Raw genomic sequence first — 24,697 nt, 5'->3', positions numbered from 1 at the left:
ATCGGGTACCCGGTTGCGACCTCTGGCGGTTAGCGCCGCGCCCACGAGCCCGCCCGGCAGAGACGCCAGATCGAGTCCCGCTTTGCCGCCCGGCCGTTGGCGACGACCGTTACCGAAGCGGTCGACTTCGCGCCGAATGAGCGGCCCGGCGCGGTGTGGAAACGTCGGCACCGGGGAGGCCAAGGCGGTCCGGTGTGGTGGCGGCCTCCTCTCTCCGGGTCGTGTGTGCCGTGCCGGCCTTCGTAGGCGCTCGCTTGACAGCGCTTGCCCCGACAGTCTGTGCGTGCGTTTGACTTGTTCAGCGCCGTGCGTGGCCAGCCGTGGTCATCGGAGGTCTGTTCAGGCTATACGGCAGAGCTTGTTGTTTGACGGTGGTGGCGATCGTGTGGTAGTGATTATGGTGGCGGTGGTGGCGGTGGTGATGATGGTGATGGTGTTGGTGATGATTGTGGTGATGGTGGTGCTGGTGGTGGTGATGGCGGTCTTGATGATGGTGTTGGTGGGGGGCGATCCTCGTGGTGGTGGTCTTGATGATGGTGGTGGTGATGATTGTGGTGCTGGTGGTGGTGATGGTGATGATGATGATGATGATTGTGGTGATGATTGTGGTGCTGGTGGTGGTGGTCTTGATGACGGTGTTGGTGGGGGGTGATCGTCGTGGTGGTGGTCTTGATGATGGTGGTGGTGATGGTAGCGGTGATAATGGTCGTGGTGGTGGTGTTAGTGGCGGGGGGCAATCGTGTGGTGGTGGCTGCGGTGATGATGATGGTGGTGGTGGTGGTGGCGGCTGTGATCACGGTGGTGGCGATCGTCTACAGAGAGGAGCGTGCGCACGGATTGCCGAGCGAGCGCTCGTTACGGAGCGTCTCGGGGAGGGAGCCGGGCGGGGGGGGGGCCAGCGGCGTGCGGGCGCGCCGATCAGCGCCGGCGACGTTTTTTGCCGACGTGGTGACTATCGACCGTGGCCGTCTCCGTTGCGTTGTCGTCGCCGGCGGTGTCCGTTTGGTCGAGATTGGCACCGGTGGTTCGTGTCGGTGTAACGCGTCCGGCGTGGCCTTGAGACTCTCACCGGAGCTTTGCTGGGCAAACGTGCCCAGCGATGGCAAGAAAATCGTCATCATCGTCATCATCGTCATCATCGTCGTCGTCGACGGCATCGTCGTCATCGTCAATGTTCACGTGCTGGTGAGGTTCAGGTGCATTCTGGGGTAAACGTTGCCAGAAATAGCAAGAAAATCGTCGTCATCGTCGTCATCGTCATCGTCATTATCATCGTCATCATCATCGTCGTCATTGTCATTATCATCGTCAACGTCATTGTCGTCATCATCATTGTCGTCATCATCGTCGTCACCGTCGTCATCATCGTCGTCATTGTCATCATCATTGTCATTCATCATCGTCGTCATCGTCGTCATCATCAATGCTCGCGCGGTGTTGAGGTTAAGACTGTGAGAGTGTTCGGTGTAATTTCTGAACGACGTTGTCATCATCGCCCTCTCTCTCTCTCTCTGTGTCTCTCCGAGAGCGAGGAGCGAATCCCGCACACTTGGCGGCGGCGGCGGTGGCGTAGCCTTTCAAGTTGACAACAACAACAACAACACCAACAATCGTTATTGTTTGTTGTTATTCTTGGGGTGGTGCCCTGGCCCTCGTTTTCGCTTCACGGAGCCTTCGCCGTTGGCGTCCGTGGGAGGCGAGGGTGCGAGGAAACGGCTGCGGCCGTGCCACGGCGATGAGAGATCGTGGGGACCCGAAAGAAAATCTGCATATAAATAATTAACCGCCGCCTCCTCGTTTCGCTGCTGCTTGGATGGTGGCCAGGAGGACAATCCAAACCCGCCCATGCCGTGTCGGTCACGTGGGAGCGGGCGGGGGGGGCTGTTTGACCATAATTCTAGATTTGAAGCTTTCCTGACTGCAAGGATTCATATTCTTCGGTTTTTTCGGTTAAAGTCACGTAGGTAAAAAATGTAAATTAATAAAAGTAACATTAAAATAAAAATCACGACGTTTCGGAGGCAACACAAGCCTCCGTCTTCAGGTGGAACTGTCACAGCACGATTGCTGTATCAAGTCTGTGACTTCTTGTCTCGTTTTCTGTTAAAAACTCTAATTAATACCCTCTACGGGGAGGAATTTCACCTCTCTGTTAGAGTTTTTAACAGACAACGAGACAAGAAGTCACAGACTTGATACAGCTATCGGATCCGACGAGAATGCGTCTCGAAGCGTGACGCTGCTGGGGAGAAATGATCATTCAGAACGACGGTCGCCCGCCACCCCCACCTCCCCCCACCCACCCCGGTGTGTGCGCTGTGCCGGGCGCGGCCAGACGTGCCGCTGCCGGCACGGGTTTGTTTCGCGAGGGCCGCCGGCGCGGTTGGGTTGCCGCCAAAGGGCTCGGGAGAAGAATCCTCGGGCCTCTCGGCCGATGGCCCTGGCCGAGGAGTCCTCGCTCATTCGTCAAAGTTGTCCGCCCGGGGGGAGGTTGGGGTGGAGTGGCGCGGAGAGCGTCGTTGATGCTCAGAAGGCTCGCTCGGACGTGGGGAAAGTGTTGCCGGTGGCCACGCGTCGTTGCCTGCGACGATCCGGCGCTGTCGGAGGCAGCGGCGAGGGTTGGTGAATCGCCGCAGAGATGGCCTGCGAAAACGCCCCCCAGCGCCAGGAGGAGACGGTCGTGCGGCCGTCGTGAGCCACGGCTGCTCGTTTTCAAACACGACCCTGGCCACGAACGACGGCTCTGGGCTCGTCATCACGTGGACATTTATTGTCGTCGTCGTCGTCATGGCCGAAGTCGTTGAGCGGCCGCTCCACGCGGCTCCTCCGTCTTTCGCGTTCGAGATTTCCGCCCGTCACGTTTCTTTTGGGGTCCCCCCGCGGAATTCATTACCGGAGTGTGGAAGCAAGGGATTTGGGGGGGAGCAGGGGGGGGGGCGGGTGGGAGGGTGGCTGCTTGCCAGCGACGGCGTGGGGGTGCCACCGATGTTTTAAATTATGACTTCTCCCCAGCAGTGTCACGCTACGAGACGCCTTCTCTTGTTGTTTATTATTAATATTTTTAATATCGGTGGGTGTCAAGATCGCAGTTGCTTTGCTCGAACCGCCGCTTGCAGAAGGTGGGGGAGGGGGGGGGGGCGGAGAAGTTATGTAAAACCCCACCTCGCCCCTCCCCCCCCCAGCCCCTTCTCAAGGGTACTTGGCCTAATCTTCCACGCGCGAAGAGTCGCCCGCACTTCACCCCCCCACCCCACCAACCCGCGCGCGCCGGGCGACGCGGCTAACCGGCGCCCGCCGCCGCCGCTTTGCGCGCCGATGGCATCGACCGAGGCGGTGGAGCTGGGATCTTGCTTCAGACCGCCGCGCCGGGAGATCAGAACCGAGGCCGCTGCCACCGGCGGCAGCGTTTCTGCCGGCTCGGTGGTTGGGGATGACAAAATAATTGAACGTCGAGCGCGGTGGAGGGGGGGAGGGGGGCAATCGGCGGCTCCCGGCAGAGCCGACACCCCCCCCACCCCTCCTGCCTCCTCCGCCAGCGATCGTCAAATTAGCGCGCGGACAAATTAGCGCGCGGTGGTGGCACGGCGCGGAGTCGCCGGGGACCACGGGCTGGCAGCGCACGGCTGCTGCTGCGCGCGCGTGTGTGCGTGTGTGCGTGTTCGTGTGTGTTCGTGTGTGTGTGTGTTCGTGTGTGTGTGTGCGTGTGTGTGTGTGTGTGCTGGTGTGCGTGTGTGTGCTGGTGTTCGTGTGTGCGTATGCGTGTGTGTGCGTGTGTGTGTTCTGGTGTGCGTGTGTGTGCTTGTGTGCGCGTGTGTGTTCGTGTGTGCGCGTGCTTTTGTGTGTTCGTGTGTGCGCGTGCTTTTGTGTGTTCGTGTGTGCGCGTGCTTTTGTGTGTTCGTGTGTGCGCGTGTGTGCGTGCGTGTGTGTATTCGTGTGTGCGTGTGTGTGCTGATGTTCGTGTGTGCGTGTGTGTGTGTGCGTGTGTGCTTGTGCGTGTGTGTGTGTGTGCTGGTGTTCGTGTGTTCGTGTGAGCGCGCGCGCGTGCGTGTTCCTTGTATGAGTGTGTTAGTCTTTGCATGGAGAGCGGCGGTGCAGCGGTTAGCGCTACGCTGCGCTGCGAACCCGACGACCCGCTTTCGATTGCCGCTCACGGCCAACACCGCTGACGATTATCTGAACCGGTCCTCGGCCTCCACTGGGTCGACTCAGCCTCAAATAACTACCTGATGCGGTGTGTAGTAAACATCGCCACTAGGGAGACAAAGGCGGCCGGGAGTGGTGCTGGCCACCTATCCACTCGTGCGCCAGTCCGGTCTTCATAGGTGCTCGCTAACAGCACTTGACCCAAAAATCTATGACGGCTGCTTGCGTACCAGCGGGGTCGTGCCGCGCTGTGCGCCGATCAGTCTGTCCGTGTGCCGTGCCATTTGGTGTGTCGGTACGCTGCGTCAGCGGCAGAGGTCACAACCGGGTACCCGATACCCGTACCCTACCCGATACCCGGCTACCCGTACCCGGCCGGGTATGGGTAGGCCGTGAGTCACTGGTGAGTAACCGTTTGTCACTCATTTCCCAACGTCTTGCCTCTTCTCACAATTCAAGTTCCTAGAATGAACCCACCCGCGCCTGCAACATGGCTTCATCCCAGAGGTCGCAATCAGGTACCCGATACCCGTACCCTACCCGTACCCGGCCGGGTACGGGTAGGGTACGGGTAGGGTACGGGTACCCGTTTGCGACCCTGGTGCGGCCGGGTACGGGTACGGGTAAGGAATCAAAACCCGTTTGCGACCTCTGGTCAGCGGGGGCCGTGTCGGTACGCTGCGTCAGCGTGCCGTGTACTCGTGATCGCGCTGCGTTTCACGGCTCCGTCGCGCTGTGCGTCTCCTGGACGAGCTTCGTAGCTCATCGGATTCCTCCGGCATGAAATGAACATTCCGATTGTGGAGGTTACGTTTGTGATGTCACCACCACCACCTATTGTCGCATGCAACTGCCAGGTGCTGCTGCAGGTTTTAGTTACCAGCGGAACGGTCGTAACCGCGCTTGTTAAACCAAAAAAAGATTTCTCTGTTTGGTGTTCGAACACCTTAACGCACGATCCGTGTTATTGCCAGAAAGGGTTCAAACTTTCGCGGTTTATTCTGCAGAGAAAATCCGCGCGGATCACTGCGCTGCCGTTTCTCTGTCTCCGTCTCAGTGCCTCCGTCTCAGTGTCTGTGTCTCTGTCTCTCCGTGTCTGTGCCTCCGTCTCTCCGTGTCTGTGCCTCCGTCTCTCCGTCTCCGTCTCTCCGTGTCTGTGCTTCCGTCTCTCCGTCTCAGTGTCTCCGTCTCTTCGTGTCTGTGCCTCCGTCTCTCCGTCTCAGTGTCTCTGTCTCTCCATCTCAGTGTCTCCGTCTCTCCGTGTCTGTGCCTCCGTCTCTCCATCTCAGTGTCTCCGTCTCTCCGTGTCTGTGTCTCCGTCTCTCCATCTCAGTGTCTCCGTCTCTCCGTGTCTGTGCCTCCGTCTCTCCGTCTCAGTGCCTCCGTCTCTCCGTCTCAGTGTCTCCGTCTCTCCGTGTCTGTGTCTCCGTCTCTCCATCTCAGTGTCTCCGTCTCTCCGTGTCTGTGTCTCCGTCTCTCCGTGTCTGTGCCTCCGTCTCTCCATCTCAGTGTCTCCGTCTCTCCGTGTCTGTGCCTCCGTCTCTCCATCTCAGTGTCTCCGTCTCTCCGTGTCTGTGCCTCCGTCTCTCCGTCTCAGTGTCTCCGTCTCTCCGTGTCTGTGTCTCCGTCTCTCCGTGTCTGTGCCTCTGTCTCCCCGTCTCTGTGCCTCCATCTCTCCGTGTCTGTGCCTCCGTCTCTCCGTGTCTGTGCCTCCGTCTCTCTGTGTCTGTGTCTCCGTCTCTCCGTGTCAGTGTCTCCGTCTCTCCGTGTCTGTGCCTCCGTCTCTCCGTCTCAGTGTCTCCGTCTCTCCGTGTCTGTGTCTCCGTCTCTCTGTGTCTGTGCCTCCGTCTCTCCGTGTCTGTGCCTCCATCTCTCCGTGTCTGTGCCTCCGTCTCTCCGTGTCTGTGCCTCCGTCTCTCCATCTCAGTGTCTCCGTCTCTCCGTGTCTGTGTCTCCGTCTCTCCGTGTCTGTGTCTCCGTCTCTCCGTGTCTGTGCCTCCGTCTCCCCGTCTCTGTGCCTCCATCTCTCCGTGTCTGTGTCTCCGTCTCTCCGTGTCTGTGCCTCCGTCTCTCCATCTCAGTGTCTCCGTCTCTCCGTGTCTGTGCCTCCGTCTCTCCGTCTCAGTGTCTCCGTCTCTCCGTGTCTGTGTCTCCGTCTCTCCGTGTCTGTGTCTCCGTCTCTCTGTGTCTGTGCCTCCGTCTCCCCGTCTCTGTGCCTCCATCTCTCCGTGTCTGTGCCTCCGTCTCTCCGTCTCAGTGTCTCCGTCTCTCCGTGTCTGTGCCTCCGTCTCTCCGTCTCAGTGTCTCCGTCTCTCCGTGTCTGTGTCTCCGTCTCTCCGTGTCTGTGCCTCCGTCTCTCTGTGTCTGTGCCTCCGTCTCCCCGTCTCTGTGCCTCCATCTCTCCGTGTCTGTGCCTCCGTCTCCCCGTCTCTGTGCCTCCATCTCTCCGTGTCTGTGCCTCCGTCTCTCCGTCCCAGTGCCGCGGCGGCGGCGGCCAAGCGGAGGCTGTACAGCGCCGTGCCGGGCCGCACCTTCGTGGCCGTGCGGTCGTACCAGCCGCACTCCCACGGGGAGATCGCACTCGCCGCCGGGGAGCAGGTGCAAGGTACGGCGGGAGGGCGGGCGGGTGTGGTGGGTGAGTGGGTGGGTGGTGGGTGCGTGGGTGTGTGGTGGTGTGTGGGTGGGGTTTGGTGGATGGATGGGGTGTGGTGGGTTGGTGGGCGTAGTGGGCGGGTGGGTGAGCAAGGTGACGGGATGACAGGGATTTTTCCACTGGTACAACCAAGCCGCACCAGGGCCACACCAGCGCCACACCAGAGCCACACCAGAGCCACACCAGGGCCACGTTTTTCCACCGCGGAAGCCGAACCGTGCCGCTGCCATCGCCCGCGTCCGCACGGCGGATCACGGCGATCGTCGAGATTCTCATAACTCTGCGAGGCGGCTAATTCAATGCAGGCCCCGCCACGGGAGCTCCAGAGACCACGGTGCTTTTCATTTTCGGGAGTGCCCTGGGGGCGTCGGTCCTCAAGGGGCGGGCCGGTGATTTCCGCCGCCTCTGTGTGTGTGTGCGCGCGATCCCTATTTGGGGGAGCGGTGGCGCAGCGGTTAGCGCTGTGCTGCGCTACGAACCCGGCGACCCGAGTTCGATTCCCGCTCGCGCACACACCAACACCCAGTGACGATTATCTACACCGGTCCTGGGCAACCCCTACCATCAAATGAGTACCTGGTGCGGTGTGTAAACATCGGCACTGGGGAGACAAAGGCGGCCGGGCGTGGTGCTGGCCACCCACCCCCTCGTGTGCTGTTCCGGCCTTCATAGGTGCTGCTCGCTAACAGCACTTGCCCCTACAGTTTGCTCAGACTACAAGGGGGGGATCTTTGTCTTTGTCTGTAATCCCAATTTGAGTAGCTTGCGGTGTAACTTTTCAAAGCGTGGCAAATTTGGTACCGTGATCACCCTAGCCAACGGCGTCGCCGCGTCTCTCACGTCCGGCGCGTTGCCAGCGTTACGGTGAATTCGCACCAACCGCAGCGTTGACCGGGGGCGGCCACCGGAATTGGAACCGTGAGACCCCCGCGACCGCCAGGCCCGCCCCGCCGTGGTTCCCGTCGCCGGCATCGCTCTCCCCGCGCGCTCAGGATTTGTCCGCGTCCGACCCCGTCTCGTGCGTGCAGTGCTGAGCGTGGGGGAGGCCGGGTACTGGGAGGGCTGTGTGCACGGACGCACGGGCTGGTTCCCGGCCGACTGCGTGCAGGAGGTGCAGATGAGGACGGCGGAAACCCCCCCAGGTGGGCGCGCACTCACGCGCACGCACGCACGCACGCGCACAGACACTCACGCACACAGACACACACGCACACAGACACACACGCACACTCACACAGACACACACGCGCAATCACGCAGACACTCACGTGCACGCACGCAGACACTCACGCGCACACAGACACGCACACGCGACACGCACGTGTAGCCTGTAACAGACTGTTGGGACGAGTGCTGTTAGCGGAGTAGCAGCACCTACGAAGGCCGGCACGGCGCACGAGGCCGGAGGGTGGCCGGCAACCACGCCACAAGGGCGCGCACACGCACACACGTGCACGCACGCAGACACATGCACGTGCACATGTACACACACACGCGTGCACACGTACGCACACACGCACGTGCGGACGCACAAGAACGAGAGTCCTCGGGGTCAGCGACCGCTCCGGGGGCCGCGTGCACGCTGCTGCCAAGCGCGGTGGTTGTGGCCGCGGTTAGGAGGCGGGCACTCCGCGGGTCGCCATCCGGTAGGAGGGAGGGAGGAGGAGTGGAGAGGAGGGAGGAGGTGGGAGGGAGGGAGGAGGTGGGAGGGAGGGAGGAGGTGGGAGGGAGGGAGGAGGTGGGAGGAGGACGGAGGGAGGGAGGATGTGGGAGGATGGAGGAGGATGGATGGAGGAGGGAGAAGGAGTGGGGAGGAGTGGAGAGGAGGGAGGAGGTGGGAGGAGGAGGAGTGGGGAGGTGGGAGAAGGGAGGGAGGAGGTGGGAGGAGAACGGAGGGAGGGAGGAGGAGGTGGGAGGTGGGAGGTGGGAGGTGGGAGGTGGGAGGAGGGAGGAGGATGGATGGAGGGAGAAGGAGTGGGGAGGAGTAGGGAGGAGGGAGGGAGGAGGTGGGAGGAGAACGGAGGGAGGGAGGAGGAGGAGGGAGGAGGTGGGAGGAGGTGGGAGGAGGGAGGATGGATGGAGGAGGGAGAAGGAGTGGGGAGGAGTGGGGAGGAGGGAGGAGGGAGGGAGGAGGTGGGAGGAGAACGGAGGGAGGGAGGGAGGAGGTGGGAGGAGTGGGGAGGTGGGAGGAGGAGTCTGTTTTCAGAGTGGGCGGCGTCAGAGGGTAGAGGGGCGGAGGTGTTCAGAGTGGGCGTGGCCACACGGGAGTCACGTGTTTGACTGGAGGCTTGAGCCCGTCGAGAGAGAGATACGTAATCCTAGATTTGAAGCTTTCGTGACTGCAAGGATTCATACTCTCAGGTTTTTTTCGGTAAAGTCACGTAGGTGAAAAATAAAAGTAATAAAAGTAAAATAAAAAATAAAATAAAAATCACGACGTTTCGGAGGCAACACAAGCTTCCGTCTTCAGGTGGAACCGTCACAGCTCGATTGCTGTATCAAGTGAGAGAGGATGGATGGAGTCTTACTCTCACTTGATACAGCAATCGTGCTGTGACGGTTCCACCTGAAGACGGAAGCTTGTGTTGCCTCCGAAACGTCGTGATTTTTATTTTACTTTTATTACTTTTATTAATTTTAATTAAATTTTTTACCTACGTGACTTTACCGAAAAAACCTAAGAGTAGAGACGTAATCGTTGATTTTTCAAGCAACGGGCCCTTCGCCACGTCCTTTTAAAGCCCCCCCCGTTTCCCCCCGCTTGTTACGAAGCGGACATTCCACGTTCGTGTGGCAGGCGCCAGCGTGTTTGTGCTTCGCCCCCTTGCAGAAACAAGGGAGGACAGGTCAAAGAGGCTCTTCAGGCACTACACGGTCAGCTCCTACAACAGCGTCAGCTCCTCCAGGTGAGGCTGTGTTCGCCAGGCGAGTGATCCGCACGTTAGCGCGCAAGTTCGTCCGTGTGAGCGCATACGCGCGCGTATGTGTGTGCCCGCACGTGTATGTATGTGTGTGTGTGCGTGCGTATGGGGAGCGGTAGTGTAGCGGTTAGCGCACTGCGCTATGAACCTGGCGACCCGGGTTCGATTCCCGCTCACGGCTAACACCAGTGACGATTATCTGAACCGGTCCTGGGCCTCCCCTAGGTCGACTCAGCCTCAAATGAGTACCTGGTGCGATGTGTAAACATCGCCACTGGGGAGACAAGGCGGTCGGGCGTGGTGCTGGCCACCCACCCCCTCGTTCGTGTACCGTTCGGGCCTTCGTAGGTGCTCGCTAACAGCACTTGCCCCTACAGTCTGTTAAGGCTACACGGGGGATCTTTGTGTGCGTGCGTGCGGGTAGCGGGCAGCGTGATGGGTTGGCGCGCGGCGCTACGAACCCGCCGGCCCGAGTTCGATTCCCGCTCACGTCCCGGATTCGATCGTGCGCCGCCTCCCCTAGGTCGACTCGGCCTTAAACGAGTGCCTGGTGCGATGTGTTAAACCAACGGCGCTGGGGGAGACAAAGGCGGTCGGGCGTGGCGCTGGCCACCCACACCCCACCCCCCCACCACCTCGTGCGCCGTGCCGGCCTTCATAGGGCGCAGCTCGCCAACGGCACTCGCGCCCCCCCGACAGTCCGTCGGCGGCTGTTGCGGGGGTTCTTTGCCATTGTTTGAGACCACGGCGCGGGAGGGGGGAGCCTGTAGCTCGCGGAAGCGAAACGTCGGACGTCGTGTCGAGCGACCCCGCGGATGCACGAGCTTTCCCCGCTGTCCGAGCGAGTTTTTTTTTTTCTTTTTTTTTTTTTTTTACCCCCCACTCGCTGCTTGTGGCCCCAGGGAGTGGGGACGCTCACGGCGTTTTGAGGCCGAAGCCGGAGAAGCGCGCGTCGGTGGCGCGTGGCACGGGCTCAACGCACATGCCGGGGGGGTGGGGGTTGGGCGGGGGGGATTGTGGGGTGCGGGTGGGGGGGCAATGGGGGGACGATTGTACAATCTTCTTCCTCCTCCCCGTTGTCGGCGCAGCGAGTTCGTGATTGAAGAGCGCACCGTGGTGCTGCAGAAGCGCGACAGCGAGGGCTTCGGATTCGTGTTGCGTGGCGCGAAAGGTAGACACCCCGTCGTCACTATCATCGTCACTATCATCATCGCCATCATCGCCATCATCGCCATCGTCACCATCGTCACCGTCACCATCGTCGCCGTCGTCACCATCGTCACCATCGTCACCATCGTCGCCGTCGTCGCCGTCGTCACCATCATCGCCATCGTCACCATCGTCACCATCGTCGCCATCGTCACCGTCGTCACCGTCGTCACCATCGTCACCATCGTCGCCGTCGTTACCATCGTCACCATCGTCGCCGTCGTCACCATCATCGCCATCGTCACCATCGTCACCATCGTCGCCATCGTCACCGTCGTCACCGTCGTCACCATCGTCACCATCGTCGCCGTCGTTACCATCGTCACCATCGTCGCCGTCGTCACCATCATCGCCATCGTCGCCATCGTCACCATCGTCACCATCGTCACCATCTTCACCATCGTCGCCATCGTCGCCATCGTCGCCATCGTCACCATCGTCACCATCATCACCATCATCACCATCATCACCATCGTCACCATCATCACCATCGTCTCGTCCACGATGTCACCCATCGTCCCCATCGTCGCCTGATGAAGCTGGTTGTAATTACTGGTGAAACGTCGTACTCAGATTGTAAATGGTGTGGATTTGCTCTCCAACACACAACCGGCGTGCTGTACTAGTATACTACACTATACACTACACTATACACCAGAGGTGTGGACTCGAGTCATGTGACTTGGACTCGAGTCAGACTCGAGTCATGAATTTGATGACTTCAGACTCGACTTGGACTTGCATAACAATGACTTTGTCCCACCTCTGAGGTGTGGACTCGAGTCATGTGACTTGGACTCGAGTCATGAATTTGATGACTTCAGACTCGACTTGGACTTGCATAACAATGACTTTGTCCCACCTCTGCTATACACTACACTATACACTAGTGCTGTACCAGTAACGAATCGGCACGTCCTGTTCACGTGATAAATCTCACGAGTTGGCTGTGTCGGGTGGTGGCGGGTTTAACGACACGTGTTTATAAAGTTACACATTCTAACCCAAGAAAAAAACCTCTTATGGATGGATATTGTTCGCGAAAGCCTCCGACTACGCGTTAAACAACGACGTCAATCTTTATTTGAAGCTTTCGTGACTGCAGGAATACATACTCTTTGGTTCTTTCGGTAAAGTCACGTGGGTATAAAATAAAATAAATCACGACGTTTCGGGCGCAACACAAGCGTCCTTCTTCAGAAAAAGCTTTTTTCCCACCTGAAAATGGACAAAAACTGCTGTTTTTTCCACCTGAAAATGGACAAAAAAGCTTTTTTTCCACCTGAAAATGGACAAAAAAAGTTTTTTCCCACCTGAAAATGGACAAAAAAAAGCTTTTTTTCCACCTGAAAATGGACAAAAAAAGCTTTTTTCCTTCCTGATGACGGATGCTTGTGTCGTGCCCGAAAGGTCGTGATTTATTTTATTTTACAACTACGGCAACTACGGCAAAAGTAAACAGTTGTACAGCCTTAGTGGCTCGCTTCTCGCTCAGCTCCTCGTTGAGCGGCGGTTTAATTTGACGCATTCCCCCTCCTGGAGCAGCGGACGTGCCCATCGAGGACTTCACGCCGAGCGTCGCCTTCCCGGCGCTGCAGTACCTCGAGTCGGTGGATGAGGACGGCGTCGCCTTCCGCGCTGGACTCAAGATGGGCGACTTCCTGCTGGAGGTGAGAGACGACGCGGAGAGGAGAGAGAGGAGAGAGGGAGAGAGAGGAGAGAGAGGAGAGAGAGATGTGCATGGCCGTCGCTGGTGGTGGTGTCGTCCATCACCATTGGAACCTCATTTGCCAGTAGAAAAATATGATATCTTCTTGGTTCTTTCGGTAAAGTCACGTAGAAGGGAAATAATAAAATAATAAAAATAAAACGTAATAAAATAATTCTCACGACGTTTCGGCCACAACGCAAGTAGCCGTCCTCAGGTGAAGAATGAAACACCACCAAGCTTGGAGCGTATATTTAAGCTGGGTATGAGGGGGAAGAAGAGCGCCTTGACAAAAGAATTTGCATATCAAGAGGAATTTAGCATATTTATGGGAAATGCCCGTGCATTATGAGTTTGTTTGGGATGATAATTGTTTTTTTACCCTTTTATCTGGCAACAAAACTGACACCTTTTTTTACAAGGAGTCATGTTTTGCAAAGACCACAATACCTGCAGTCGTAGTGCAAACAAAAAACATAACTCTGATAATGTATCTTCTTGGTTCTTTCGGTAAAGTCACGTAGAAGGGAAATAATAAAATAATAAAAATAAAACATAATTCTTTTATTATGTTTTATGTTTATTATTTTATTATTTCGGTAAAGTCACGTAGAAGGTAAATAATAAAATAATAAAAGTTAAACATAGTAAAATAATTAAGTTTTATTTTTTTTATTTCATTATTTCCCTTCTACGTGACTTTACCGAAAGAACCAAGAAGATGAATCCCTGCAGTCACGAAAGCTTTAAATCGAAATCTGATAATGTATGCACTGTCCTTGAAATCGAGACAGCTTTCCTTAGAGCCTAGTCGAGTCATCCGTCGTCGCGGCCTCAGCCGGTGGAGTCGTCTTAGACCGCCGTAGGCCGTAGTAGGCCGTAGTCGCCGTCCCGTGCGATGCTAGCGGCGGGGAGGGAGGCGTTGGGGTCACCGGGAAGACACAAGTGCGGCCAGGCGTGCGTGACGCTGGCCACCCCCCCCCCCACCCCCCTCATGCGCCGTGCCGGCTCTCATAGGCGCTGCGTTTGCCCAGACAGTCTGTTACGGGTTATCCGGGAGATCTTTGTCTTTGTGTATGTGCTGTGGTGCAGCGCTAACAGCACTTGCCCCGACAGTTTGTTACAGGCTACACGGGAGATCTTTGTCTTTGTGTGTGCTGTGGTGCAGCGCTAACAGCACTTGCCCCGACAATCTGTTACGGGTTATCCGGGAGATCTTTGTCTTTGTGTATGTGCTGTGGTGCAGCGCTAACAGCACTTGCCCCGACAGTCTGTTACAGGCTACACGGGGGATCTTTGTCTTTGTGTGTGTGCTGTGGTGCAGTGCAAACAGCACTTGCCCCGACAGTCTGTTACAGGCTACACGGAGGAGCTTTGTCTTTGTGTGTGTGCTGTGGTGCAGTGCTAACAGCACTTGCCCCGACACTCTGTTACAGGCTACACGGGGGATCTTTGTCTTTGTGTGTGTGCTGTGGTGCAGCGTTAACAGCACTTGCCCCGACACTCTGTTGCAGGCTACACGGGGGATCTTTATCTTTGTGTGTGTGCAGTGGTGCAGCGCTAACAGCACTTGCCCCGACAGTCTGTTACGGGTTATCCGGGAGATCTTTGTCTTTGTGTGTGTGCTGTGGTGCAGCGTTAACAGCACTTGCCCCGACACTCTGTTGCAGGCTACACGGGGGATCTTTGTCTTTGTGTGTGTGCTGTGGTGCAGTGCTAACAGCACTTGCCCCGACAGTCTGTTACAGGCTACACGGGGGATCTTTGTCTTTGTGTGTGTGCTGTGGTGCAGTGCAAACAGCACTTGCCCCGACAGTCTGTTACAGGCTACACGGAGGAGCTTTGTCTTTGTGTGTGTGCTGTGGTGCAGTGCTAACAGCACTTGCCCCGACACTCTGTTACACGCTACACGGGGGATCTTTGTCTTTGTGTGTGTGCTGTGGTGCAGCGCTAACAGCACTTGCCCCGACAGTCTGTTACAGGCTACACGGGGGATCTTTGTCTTTGTGTATGTGCTGTGGTGCAGCGCTAACAGCACTTGCCCCGACAGTTTGTTACAGGCTACACGGGAGATCTTTGTCTTTGTGTGTGCTGTGGTGCAGCGCTAACAGCACTTGCCCCGACAGTCTGTTACGGGTTATCCGGGAGATCTTTGTCTTTGTGTATGTGCTGTGGTGCAGCGCTAACAGCACTTGCCCCGACAGTCTGTTACAGGCTACACGGGGGATCTTTGTATTTGTGTATGTGCTGTGGTGCAGCGCTAACAGCACTTGCCCCGACAGTCTATTACAGGCTACACGGGGGATCTTTGTCTTTGTGTGTGTGCTGTGGTGCAGTGCAAACAGCACTTGCCCCGACAGTCTGTTACAGGCTACACGGAGGAGCTTTGTCTTTGTGTGTGTGCTGTGGTGCAGTGCTAACAGCACTTGCCCCGACACTCTGTTACAGGCTACACGGGGGATCTTTGTCTTTGTGTGTGTGCTGTGGTGCAGCGTTAACAGCACTTGCCCCGACACTCTGTTGCAGGCTACACGGGGGATCTTTGTCTTTGTGTGTGTGCAGTGGTGCAGCGCTAACAGCACTTGCCCCGACAGTCTGTTACAGGCTACACGGGGGATCTTTTTCTTTGTGTGTGTGCTGTGGTGCAGTGCAAACAGCACTTGCCCCGACAGTCTGTTACAGGCTACACGGAGGAGCTTTGTCTTTGTGTGTGTGCTGTGGTGCAGCGCTAACAGCACTTGCCCCGACACTCTGTTACAGGCTACACGGGGGATCTTTGTCTTTGTGTGTGTGCTGTGGTGCAGTGCTAACAGCACTTGCCCCGACAGTCTGTTACAGGCTACACGGGGGATCTTTGTCTTTGTGTGTGTGCTGTGGTGCAGTGCAAACAGCACTTGCCCCGACAGTCTGTTACAGGCTACACGGGGGATCTTTGTCTTTGTGTGTGTGCTGTGGTGCAGTGCAAACAGCACTTGCCCCGACAGTCTGTTACAGGCTACACGGGGGATCTTTGTCTTTGTGTGTGTGCAGTGGTGCAGCGCTAACAGCACTTGCCCCGACAGTCTGTTACGGGTTATCCGGGAGATCTTTGTCTTTGTGTGTGTGCTGTGGTGCAGCGTTAACAGCACTTGCCCCGACACTCTGTTGCAGGCTACACAGGGGATCTTTGTCTTTGTGTGTGTGCTGTGGTGCAGTGCTAACAGCACTTGCCCCGACAGTCTGTTACAGGCTACACGGGGGATCTTTGTCTTTGTGTGTGTGCTGTGGTGCAGTGCAAACAGCACTTGCCCCGACAGTCTGTTACAGGCTACACGGAGGAGCTTTGTCTTTGTGTGTGTGCTGTGGTGCAGTGCTAACAGCACTTGCCCCGACACTCTGTTACACGCTACACGGGGGATCTTTGTCTTTGTGTGTGTGCTGTGGTGCAGCGCTAACAGCACTTGCCCCGACAGTCTGTTACAGGCTACACGGGGGATCTTTGTCTTTGTGTATGTGCTGTGGTGCAGCGCTAACAGCACTTGCCCGACAGTTTGTTACAGGCTACACGGGAGATCTTTGTCTTTGTGTGTGCTGTGGTGCAGCGCTAACAGCACTTGTCCCGACAGTCTGTTACGGGTTATCCGGGAGATCTTTGTCTTTGTGTATGTGCTGTGGTGCAGCGCTAACAGCACTTGCCCCGACAGTCTGTTACAGGCTACACGGGGGATCTTTGTATTTGTGTATGTGCTGTGGTGCAGCGCTAACAGCACTTGCCCCGACAGTCTATTACAGGCTACACGGGGGATCTTTGTCTTTGTGTGTGTGCTGTGGTGCAGTGCAAACAGCACTTGCCCCGACAGTCTGTTACAGGCTACACGGAGGAGCTTTGTCTTTGTGTGTGTGCTGTGGTGCAGTGCTAACAGCACTTGCCCCGACACTCTGTTACAGGCTACACGGGGGATCTTTGTCTTTGTGTGTGTGCTGTGGTGCAGCGTTAACAGCACTTGCCCCGACACTCTGTTGCAGGCTACACGGGGGATCTTTGTCTTTGTGTGTGTGCAGTGGTGCAGCGCTAACAGCACTTGCCCCGACAGTCTGTTACAGGCTACACGGGGGATCTTTTTCTTTGTGTGTGTGCTGTGGTGCAGTGCAAACAGCACTTGCCCCGACAGTCTGTTACAGGCTACACGGAGGAGCTTTGTCTTTGTGTGTGTGCTGTGGTGCAGCGCTAACAGCACTGGCCCCGACACTCTGTTACAGGCTACACGGGGGATCTTTGTCTTTGTGTGTGTGCTGTGGTGCAGTGCTAACAGCACTTGCCCCGACAGTCTGTTACAGGCTACACGGGGGATCTTTGTCTTTGTGTGTGTGCTGTGGTGCAGTGCAAACAGCACTTGCCCCGACAGTCTGTTACAGGCTACACGGAGGAGCTTTGTCTTTGTGTGTGTGCTGTGGTGCAGTGCAAACAGCACTTGCCCCGACAGTCTGTTACAGGCTACACGGAGGAGCTTTGTCTTTGTGTGTGTGCTGTGGTGCAGTGCTAACAGCACTTGCCCCGACACTCTGTTACACGCTACACGGGGGATCTTTGTCTTTGTGTGTGTGCTGTGGTGCAGCGCTAACAGCACTTGCCCCGACACTCTGTTACACGCTACACGGAGGAGCTTTGTCTTTGTGTGTGTGCTGTGGTGCAGCGCTAACAGCACTTGCCCCGACAGTCTGTTACAGGCTACACGGGGGATCTTTGTCTTTGTGTGTGTGCTGTGGTGCAGCGCTAACAGCACTTGCCCCGACACTCTGTTACAGGCTACACGGGGGATCTTTGTCTTTGTGTGCTGTGGGGAGTGGTGGTGCAGCGGTTAGCGCGCTCCGAACCCATCCACCCGAGTTCGATTCCCACGCTCATGTCCACCAGCACCGGTGACGAATGCTGGCCCGGATCCGTTCCCCGGGCCTCCCCTAGGTCGACTCGGCCTCAAATGAGCCAACTGGTGCGGCGGGTGGGTTAGTTAAGCATCGCCGCCGGGGGGGAGACAAAGGCGGCCGGGCGTGGCGCTGGCCGCCCCCACCCCCCACCCCCTGCGCCACGGTGCCGGTAGCCTTCATCGGCGCTGCGAGCCGGGGGCAGCACTTGCCCGACGCTCCGTTGCAGGCTACACGGTGACGAGGGGGTGGCGGGGGGGGTCATCTTTGTCGACTCTCTTACGCTTCTTCTTGGTTCTTTCGGTAAAGTCACGTAGAAGGGAAATAATAAAATAATAAAAATATAAAACATAAAATAAACGCTTTGATCCGACGTCGACTTCCGTTGCATTTTTATCTCACGTGTGGGGGGGGGGGGCTGCTCGCACCACGGCGGCGACGGCGGCGGTAGGGGGGGGGGTCGTCGGCAATTACCGCCGCGCTAACGAGCGTGCCCTCCGATGAGCTCCGTGCCTCCCGGCGGTCACGAGCCGTTGGTTGGGTAATTAATTTAGCGCGGAAGCGCAAAGCGGCGGCGCAATTGCGCGGGGTTGTTTATTGCCTCGGTGGTTCGTGGCCGACGGAGGGGGGGTGGGGGAGACACAAATCTCCGGCTTGCGTGGCGCGTTCGCCTTAATGGGTGCTCGCTAACAGTGCGCACATACGTCGAACTTCTTTCGCACCGTACGTAGCCAACCGCGCTAATCGGAGGTGCGGGGGAAGGACAACGAACTGAACATAGTACCCCAATCCCAGTGGTTATCAAGGCTAGTTGGGGAGCTTTTGAGTTTGTGCGTGCGAGCATGCGTGCGTGTGTGTGCGTGTGTTTGTGTGCGTGGGTGGGTGCGTGTGTGTGCGTGTGTTTGTGTGCGTAGGTGCACGTGCGTGGGTGCATGTGCGAGCGTGTGTGTGTGTGTGCGTGCGAGCGTGTGTGTGTGTGTGCGAGCGAGCGTGTGCGTGCGTGTGCGTGAGCGTGTGTGCACGTGCGTGCGTGCGTGTGTGTGTGCGTGCGTGTGTGTGCGTGCGTGCGTGTGTGTGTGTGTGTGCGAGCGTGTGTGTGTGCGTGTGTGTGTGTGTGCGTGTGCGTGCGTGTGTGTGTGTGCGTGCGCGTGTGTGCGTGCGTGCGTGCACGTACGGGGGGCGGTGGCACAGCGATCAGCCTCGCCGCCGCGCTTACGAACCCGGCGACCCGAGTTGGATTCCCGTTCACGGCCAACGCCGGTGCCGACGGCCTTCATAGCTGCCAGCTACTCTCAGAGCGCTTGCCCCAGCAGCAGTCTGTTACCGGCTATGGGGGCGGGGGGGGGGGATTTTTGTCTTCTTTCTTTTATGTAATAGGGTCCCCCCCCCAATCCGTAACCGCCCTCCTCACCGCGTGCCGCCCTCCTCACCTGCGTGTCACCCTGCCACCCTGCCGCGTGCGTGCCACCCTCCTCACCTGCGTGTCACCCTGCCACCCTGCCGCGTGCGTGCCACCCTGCTCACCGCGTCCCACCCTGCCACCCTGCGGCGTGCGTGCGTGCCAGGTGAACGGGGAGAACGTGGTGAAGGCCGGCCACCGCCACGTGGTGCAGATGATCCGGCACGGAGGCAACAGCCTGGCGCTCAAGGTGGTGACGGTGAACAGGAGGCCCGAGAACGCCGAGGCCGCCCGCAGGAAAGGTACGGCCAACACCGGGGGGGGGGGGGGGGGGGTGCGGGCTGAGGGCCCTCACGGTGTGTGTGGGGTAGGGGGGGGTGGGGTGGGAGGGTGGGGTGGGGGGGGGCCCTCACTAGAAGGCTCGAAATTTTGGGACTCGTTTCTCGCGCATGAGCCGGAGTCACACGCCGTCGCTTCCGTCGTTCTTCGCGTGATGCGGCGAATAAGACTCCTCGCTTCCCGCCCCGTGCGTGTTGCGAAAGTACGAGCCGCACGGAGCGTGAGTACAGATCGGTGGGGTGGGGGGGTGGGGGGTCGGTGGGTGGGTGGGTGGGTGGGGCGGGGGATGATCGCGTATGAGCGGGGGCCGCGGGCTCTTGAGACGTCCTTGCTGTGTAGCAGTCGGACGCTGAAAAGCCAAACCAACCGGCGCACAGAGAAGGCACGGGCAGACTCGGCAAACAAAAATAACCCGTAAAAACAAAGTTTTTCACTATAAATCCTTTATATGCGTTGCGGCTAGAGTGCTCTCGTCCTCTGGCTTGAGATGGCTGCCACCTATGGGTCAGATGATTGCCTGCCACCATTAAGCAATTGGTAATTAAATATAATTATTTTTTTCCTAAAAAGTGTAAAATTTAGAAAAAAGTTTTTCACGAAAATAAATTGTCACGCACAACGAGTCTGTGTGCAAAATGTCAGCTCGATTGGATCACGGGAAGTGGGTTAAAAAACGACCGAAAGATTTGCACGGTCGTAAGCGCGCAAGCAAGCAAGCAAGTGAACTTAATATAAAGGATTTAAAAAAAGGAATAAGCACCCCAAGTAACGCAAGGGCCCCGCCCCCCGCGGCACTCCCCGGCATCTAACTCAGATCCTGATCGTAAAGTAAGTCTCCTGATTCTACGAGCAATTTTCAAACATAATTGTGATTAGTATATTTAGTATAATTGTTGTGCGTCACTGTTACGTGGCACGCCCGTGGTGTACAGGCTCTTTTTATTTTGTGTTTATTTATGATCATCTAAATGATCTTCTCACACCATTGGAACCTCATTTGCCAGTGCATACATTATCAGAGTTATGTTTTTTGTTTGCATTATAACTGCAGGTATTGTGGTTTATGCAAGCATGACTCCTCGTAAAAAAAGGTGTCAGTTTTGTTGCCAGATAAAAGGGTAAAAAAAACAATTATCATATTTTTTACTGCCAAATGAGGTACCAATGGTGTCAATGCTTACCCCGAGCTCTCATACTCTGATGGTGCATTGTCTTTGAGTTGTGCGCCTTTTGGTGTCATCTGGTCCAACACCATGTGAGACTAGGCTCTAAGGAAAGCTGTCTCGGGTGTGGACCAATCAACTTCAAGGAAAGTGCATACATTATCAGAGTTATGTTTTTTGTTTGCATTATGACTGCAGGTATTGTGGTCTATGCAAACATGACTCCTCGTAAAAAAGGTGTCAGTTTTGTTGCCAGATAAAAGGGTAAAAACACAATTATCATATTTTTACTGGCAAATGAGGTTCCAATGGTGTAAATGCTTACCCCGAGCTCTCATACTCTGATGGTGCATTGTCTTTGAGTTGTGCGCCTTTTGGCGTCATCTGGTCCAACACCATGTGAGACTGGGCTCTAAGGAAAGCTGTCTCGGGTGTGGACCAATCATCTAAATAATCATCTCTACGATTCGGAACGAATTGGCCAATGCCACCAGAATCAGAATCTTTATTTATACTGCAGGAGGACTCCGATAAGCTATGAAACTCTTTCTCTCACGGGTGTCCAGTGAGGGGGGGTCGGAGTAAGAATCAGTTTAACACGTAGGAGGCTTTCGCGACCACTATCATCCATAATAGAGAAGTTTTGGGTTAGATCGCGTAAATATATAAATGTGTCGTTAAACCCGCCACCGCCCGACACAGCCAACTAGTGAGGGTTGTCACGTAAACAGAACGTGGCCAATTCGTCTCGAGTACAGCACTAGTGTGTAGTGTATAGTGTAGTGTAGTGTGTAGTGTATAGTAGTGTATAGTGTAGTGTATAGTGTAGTTTATAGTAGTGTATAGAGTATAGTAGTGTATAGTGTAGTGTATAGTGTAGTGTATAGAGTATAGTAGTGTATAGTGTAGTGTATAGTAGTGTATAGTGTAGTATACTAGTAGAGCACTAATACAGCACTAGTGTATAGTGTAGTGTATAGTGTAGTGTATAATAGTATAGTGTATAGTGTAGTATACTAGTACAGCATGCCGGTTGTGTGTTGGAGAGCCAAGCCACAACATTTACAATCTGAGTACGACATTTCGCCAGTAATTACAACCAGCTTCATCAGGCGACAGCCAGATTTGTGTAGAAGTCCACCTGTTTCGTTACAGCAACAATCGGTACAAAAACGCGACAGTCGTGCAAAGTACAAGACGGCTAAACAAATCACCCAGACACATGCTCATAGAACTAAACCATCCCCATGCTACCAGGCAAATGCCCAACGAGGTTATTAACTTGTTTTTTCAGAAGCGACCTGGCCACCACAAATGATAGCCGCTCAACAAAGTGGCCCCGTCATTTGGTCATTTATTGAACCAAATAATCTCAACGCCATGTTTCTAAATGTGGAGGGAAATAAACGGAGGACCCGGAGAAAAAACAAATCCTCGCGACCACGGGGAGAGAGAGACGCAAACTCCAAATACACAGCAGCAGGCGTCAGGGTGGGGATTGACCCCATGACCTCCTGTGCACCAGGCGATGTAGTTAACATCTCCTAGCAACCGTGATGATGATGAGACACACAAACTCCAAATATACAGCAGCAGGCGTCAGGGTCAGGATCGAACCCACGACCTCCTGCGTACCAAGCGAGGTAGTTAACATCTCCTAGCCATCGTGATGATGATGATGATGAGACACGCAAACTCCAAACACACAGCAGCAGGCGTTAGGGTCGGGATCGAACCCACGACCTCCTGTGTACCAAGCGAGGTAGTTAACATCTCCTAGCCACCGTGATGACGATGTGACACGCAAACTCCAAATACACAGCAGCAGGCGTCAGGGTCGGGATCGAACCCACGACCTCCTGCGTACCAGGCGAGGTAGTCAGCATCTCACCACCGGAGTGTGAGTGAGTGAATGCGGCTCGCTAACAGCACTTGCCCCGACCTTCTGTTAATGCTACACGGGGGATCTATGCCTTGGCCGCGGTTTATTTTGTGCGACAATGGGGGAGTGCGTGACGTCGATGTTGCCTGTCGCTGTGGTGATGAGCGCTGAGCGAAAATGTGTGTGCTGTGTTTATACTCTTAGGTTTTTTCGGTAAAGTCACGTAGGTAAAAATAAATAATAAATAATAATAATAATAGAAATAAAATAATAAATCACGACGAGGCAACGAAAGTCATCAGGTGGGACCGTCACAGCTAAAATTTACTGTAAGTGAGGCAAAACTCCAAGAGACGAGCTCTTAAATACAAGTTGAGGGGGAGGGGCTTATCTGAATGTGGTAGCCAATGAGTGGAACGTGTTGGGGGGGGGTGGGCGGGGCTAAAAGAAAACAATAGGTGCACATCGACTCGGGGTTGTGGCCAGTGTTAGCTGATAATCAACATAAAAGAAAGCAGTACTCCATTGGAACCTCATTCGCCAGTAAAAAATATGATAATTGGTTTTTTACCCTTCTATCTGGAAACAAAACTGACACCTTTTTTTTCTTACCCCGAGCTCTCATACTCTGATGGTGCTTTGTCTTTGAGTTGTGCTCCTTTTGGCGTCATCTGGTCCAACACCATGTGAGACTGGGCTCTAAGGAAAGCTGTCTCGGGTGTGGACCAATCAACTTCAAGGACAGTGCATACATTATCAGAGTTATGTTTTTTGTTTGCATTACGACTGCAGGTATTGTGGTCTATGTAAACATGACTTCTTGTAAAAAAGGTGTCAGTTTTGTTGCCAGATAGAAGGGTAAAAAAACAATTATCGAAAGCTGTACTGTTAAACGCTGGGGAAAGTAGAATAGCACCTGTCAAATAAGATGGTGCAAATATGTGCAGTTAAATCTGTTTTACATGGTTAATAACATCTTTCCAATGATTACTCAGTTTGTACCCATCATCACGGTTGAAGTTATGTCTCTGTTTGTATATCTGGATGGCTTCGCGTACAAACCTTTGATGGTAGCCCGAATAAAAAAAAAACCTAAGAGTATGAAACCTTGCAGTCACGAAAGCTTCAAATCTAGAGCGTGCTGTGTTTGCTTCATCTGTTCTGGACCACCCCCCCCCCCCTCCCAGAAGCTAACGCCGTGCATCTGTCTGTCTCTTTGCATCTGTCTGTCTGTTTGTCTCCTTGTCTTCCCGTTCCGCCCTCGCACATCGCCTCCGCTCGATCATCACCACCACCGCCACCACCACCTCCGTCTCCACCACCACCACCACCACCGCCACCACCTCCGTCTCCACCACCACCACCGCCACCGCCACCACCTCCGTCTCCACCCCGCTGTCTTTCCACGCCACTCTCCCGTCTCTTGGCTGCAACGTCTCTCTCGCTCTCCCATCGCACATCGCACATCGCCCCCCCCCCCCGCACCACCCCCCCCTCTCCCCTACCACTCTCTCTCCTCCTCGCCTCTCTCCACCGTCAATCACGACCTGCATCTCACTTCACAAATTCTCTCCTCCGTATCCTCTTCCTCCCCCCCCGATTCCGCGTTCCACCTCACCCCCCCCTCCCTCCTCCTTCCTCCTTCTTCCTCCCGACAACAAACGTGATCCATTGCTTTGCTTCTCACCCCACCGCCTTTCAATCCTTACACGCACACGCGTACACGCACGCACGCACGTGTGCTCGCGCGCACGCATACGCACGTACTTGCACACACATGTGCTCGCACGCACGCGTACGCACGCACATGAACACACGCACGCACACGCGCGCGCACGCACACACATGAACACACGCGCGCACATGCAAACACACGTGCGCACCATGCACACGCACGGACACACACGCACGGACACACACGCACGGACACACACGCACGGACACACACGCACGGACACACACGCACGGACACACACGCACGGACACACACGCACGGACACACACGCACGACACACGGACATACCACACAGCACGGACACCACACGCACGGACACACACGCACGGACACACACGCACGGACACACACGCACGGACACACCGGACACACGCACGCCCCCGTCGCCGCCCGCGTCCGGCCCCGCTGCTGCTGCTACTCCGCCGCGTAGCCCCCACGCCTCCAAAGCGCGCCCCGACCACGGCGCTCTCCATGCGCTCCAAGTCTATGACGGCGGAGCTCGAGGAGCTGGGTAAGGCCTCGACGGGGGTGGGGGAGGGGTGGGGGGAAGGGGGGTCGGGGGGGGGTGCACGTCCTGGCAAGTGTGGAGGGGGGGGGAGTTCAGGATTTATTTTTTTGGCTGTTGACGTTTAAGCTTCGTCTC

The 24,697-nt window shown here is 56.0% G+C and overlaps 1 protein-coding gene across 1 annotated transcript in view; it reads left to right on the top strand.

Moving 5' to 3' along the window:
* Positions 1 to 24,697, top strand: part of LOC133360304 (SH3 and multiple ankyrin repeat domains protein 3-like) — a 162,590-nt gene that overhangs the window by 122,095 nt on the left and 15,798 nt on the right. Inside the window, exons 15-21 of the mRNA XM_061578949.1 lie at positions 6,621 to 6,748; positions 7,825 to 7,938; positions 9,627 to 9,702; positions 10,806 to 10,888; positions 12,472 to 12,596; positions 19,102 to 19,237; positions 24,485 to 24,565. Coding sequence (XP_061434933.1) covers positions 6,621 to 6,748; positions 7,825 to 7,938; positions 9,627 to 9,702; positions 10,806 to 10,888; positions 12,472 to 12,596; positions 19,102 to 19,237; positions 24,485 to 24,565 — 743 coding nt within the window. The remainder of the gene's footprint in view (positions 1 to 6,620; positions 6,749 to 7,824; positions 7,939 to 9,626; positions 9,703 to 10,805; positions 10,889 to 12,471; positions 12,597 to 19,101; positions 19,238 to 24,484; positions 24,566 to 24,697) is intronic.

The sequence above is a fragment of the Lethenteron reissneri genome, chromosome 68, assembly GCF_015708825.2.
Source record: "Lethenteron reissneri isolate LAM-NWPU_2019-01 chromosome 68, ASM1570882v1, whole genome shotgun sequence".
NCBI lineage: Eukaryota > Metazoa > Chordata > Hyperoartia > Petromyzontiformes > Petromyzontidae > Lethenteron > Lethenteron reissneri.
This window is presented reverse-complemented; position numbering and strand designations above follow the sequence as displayed.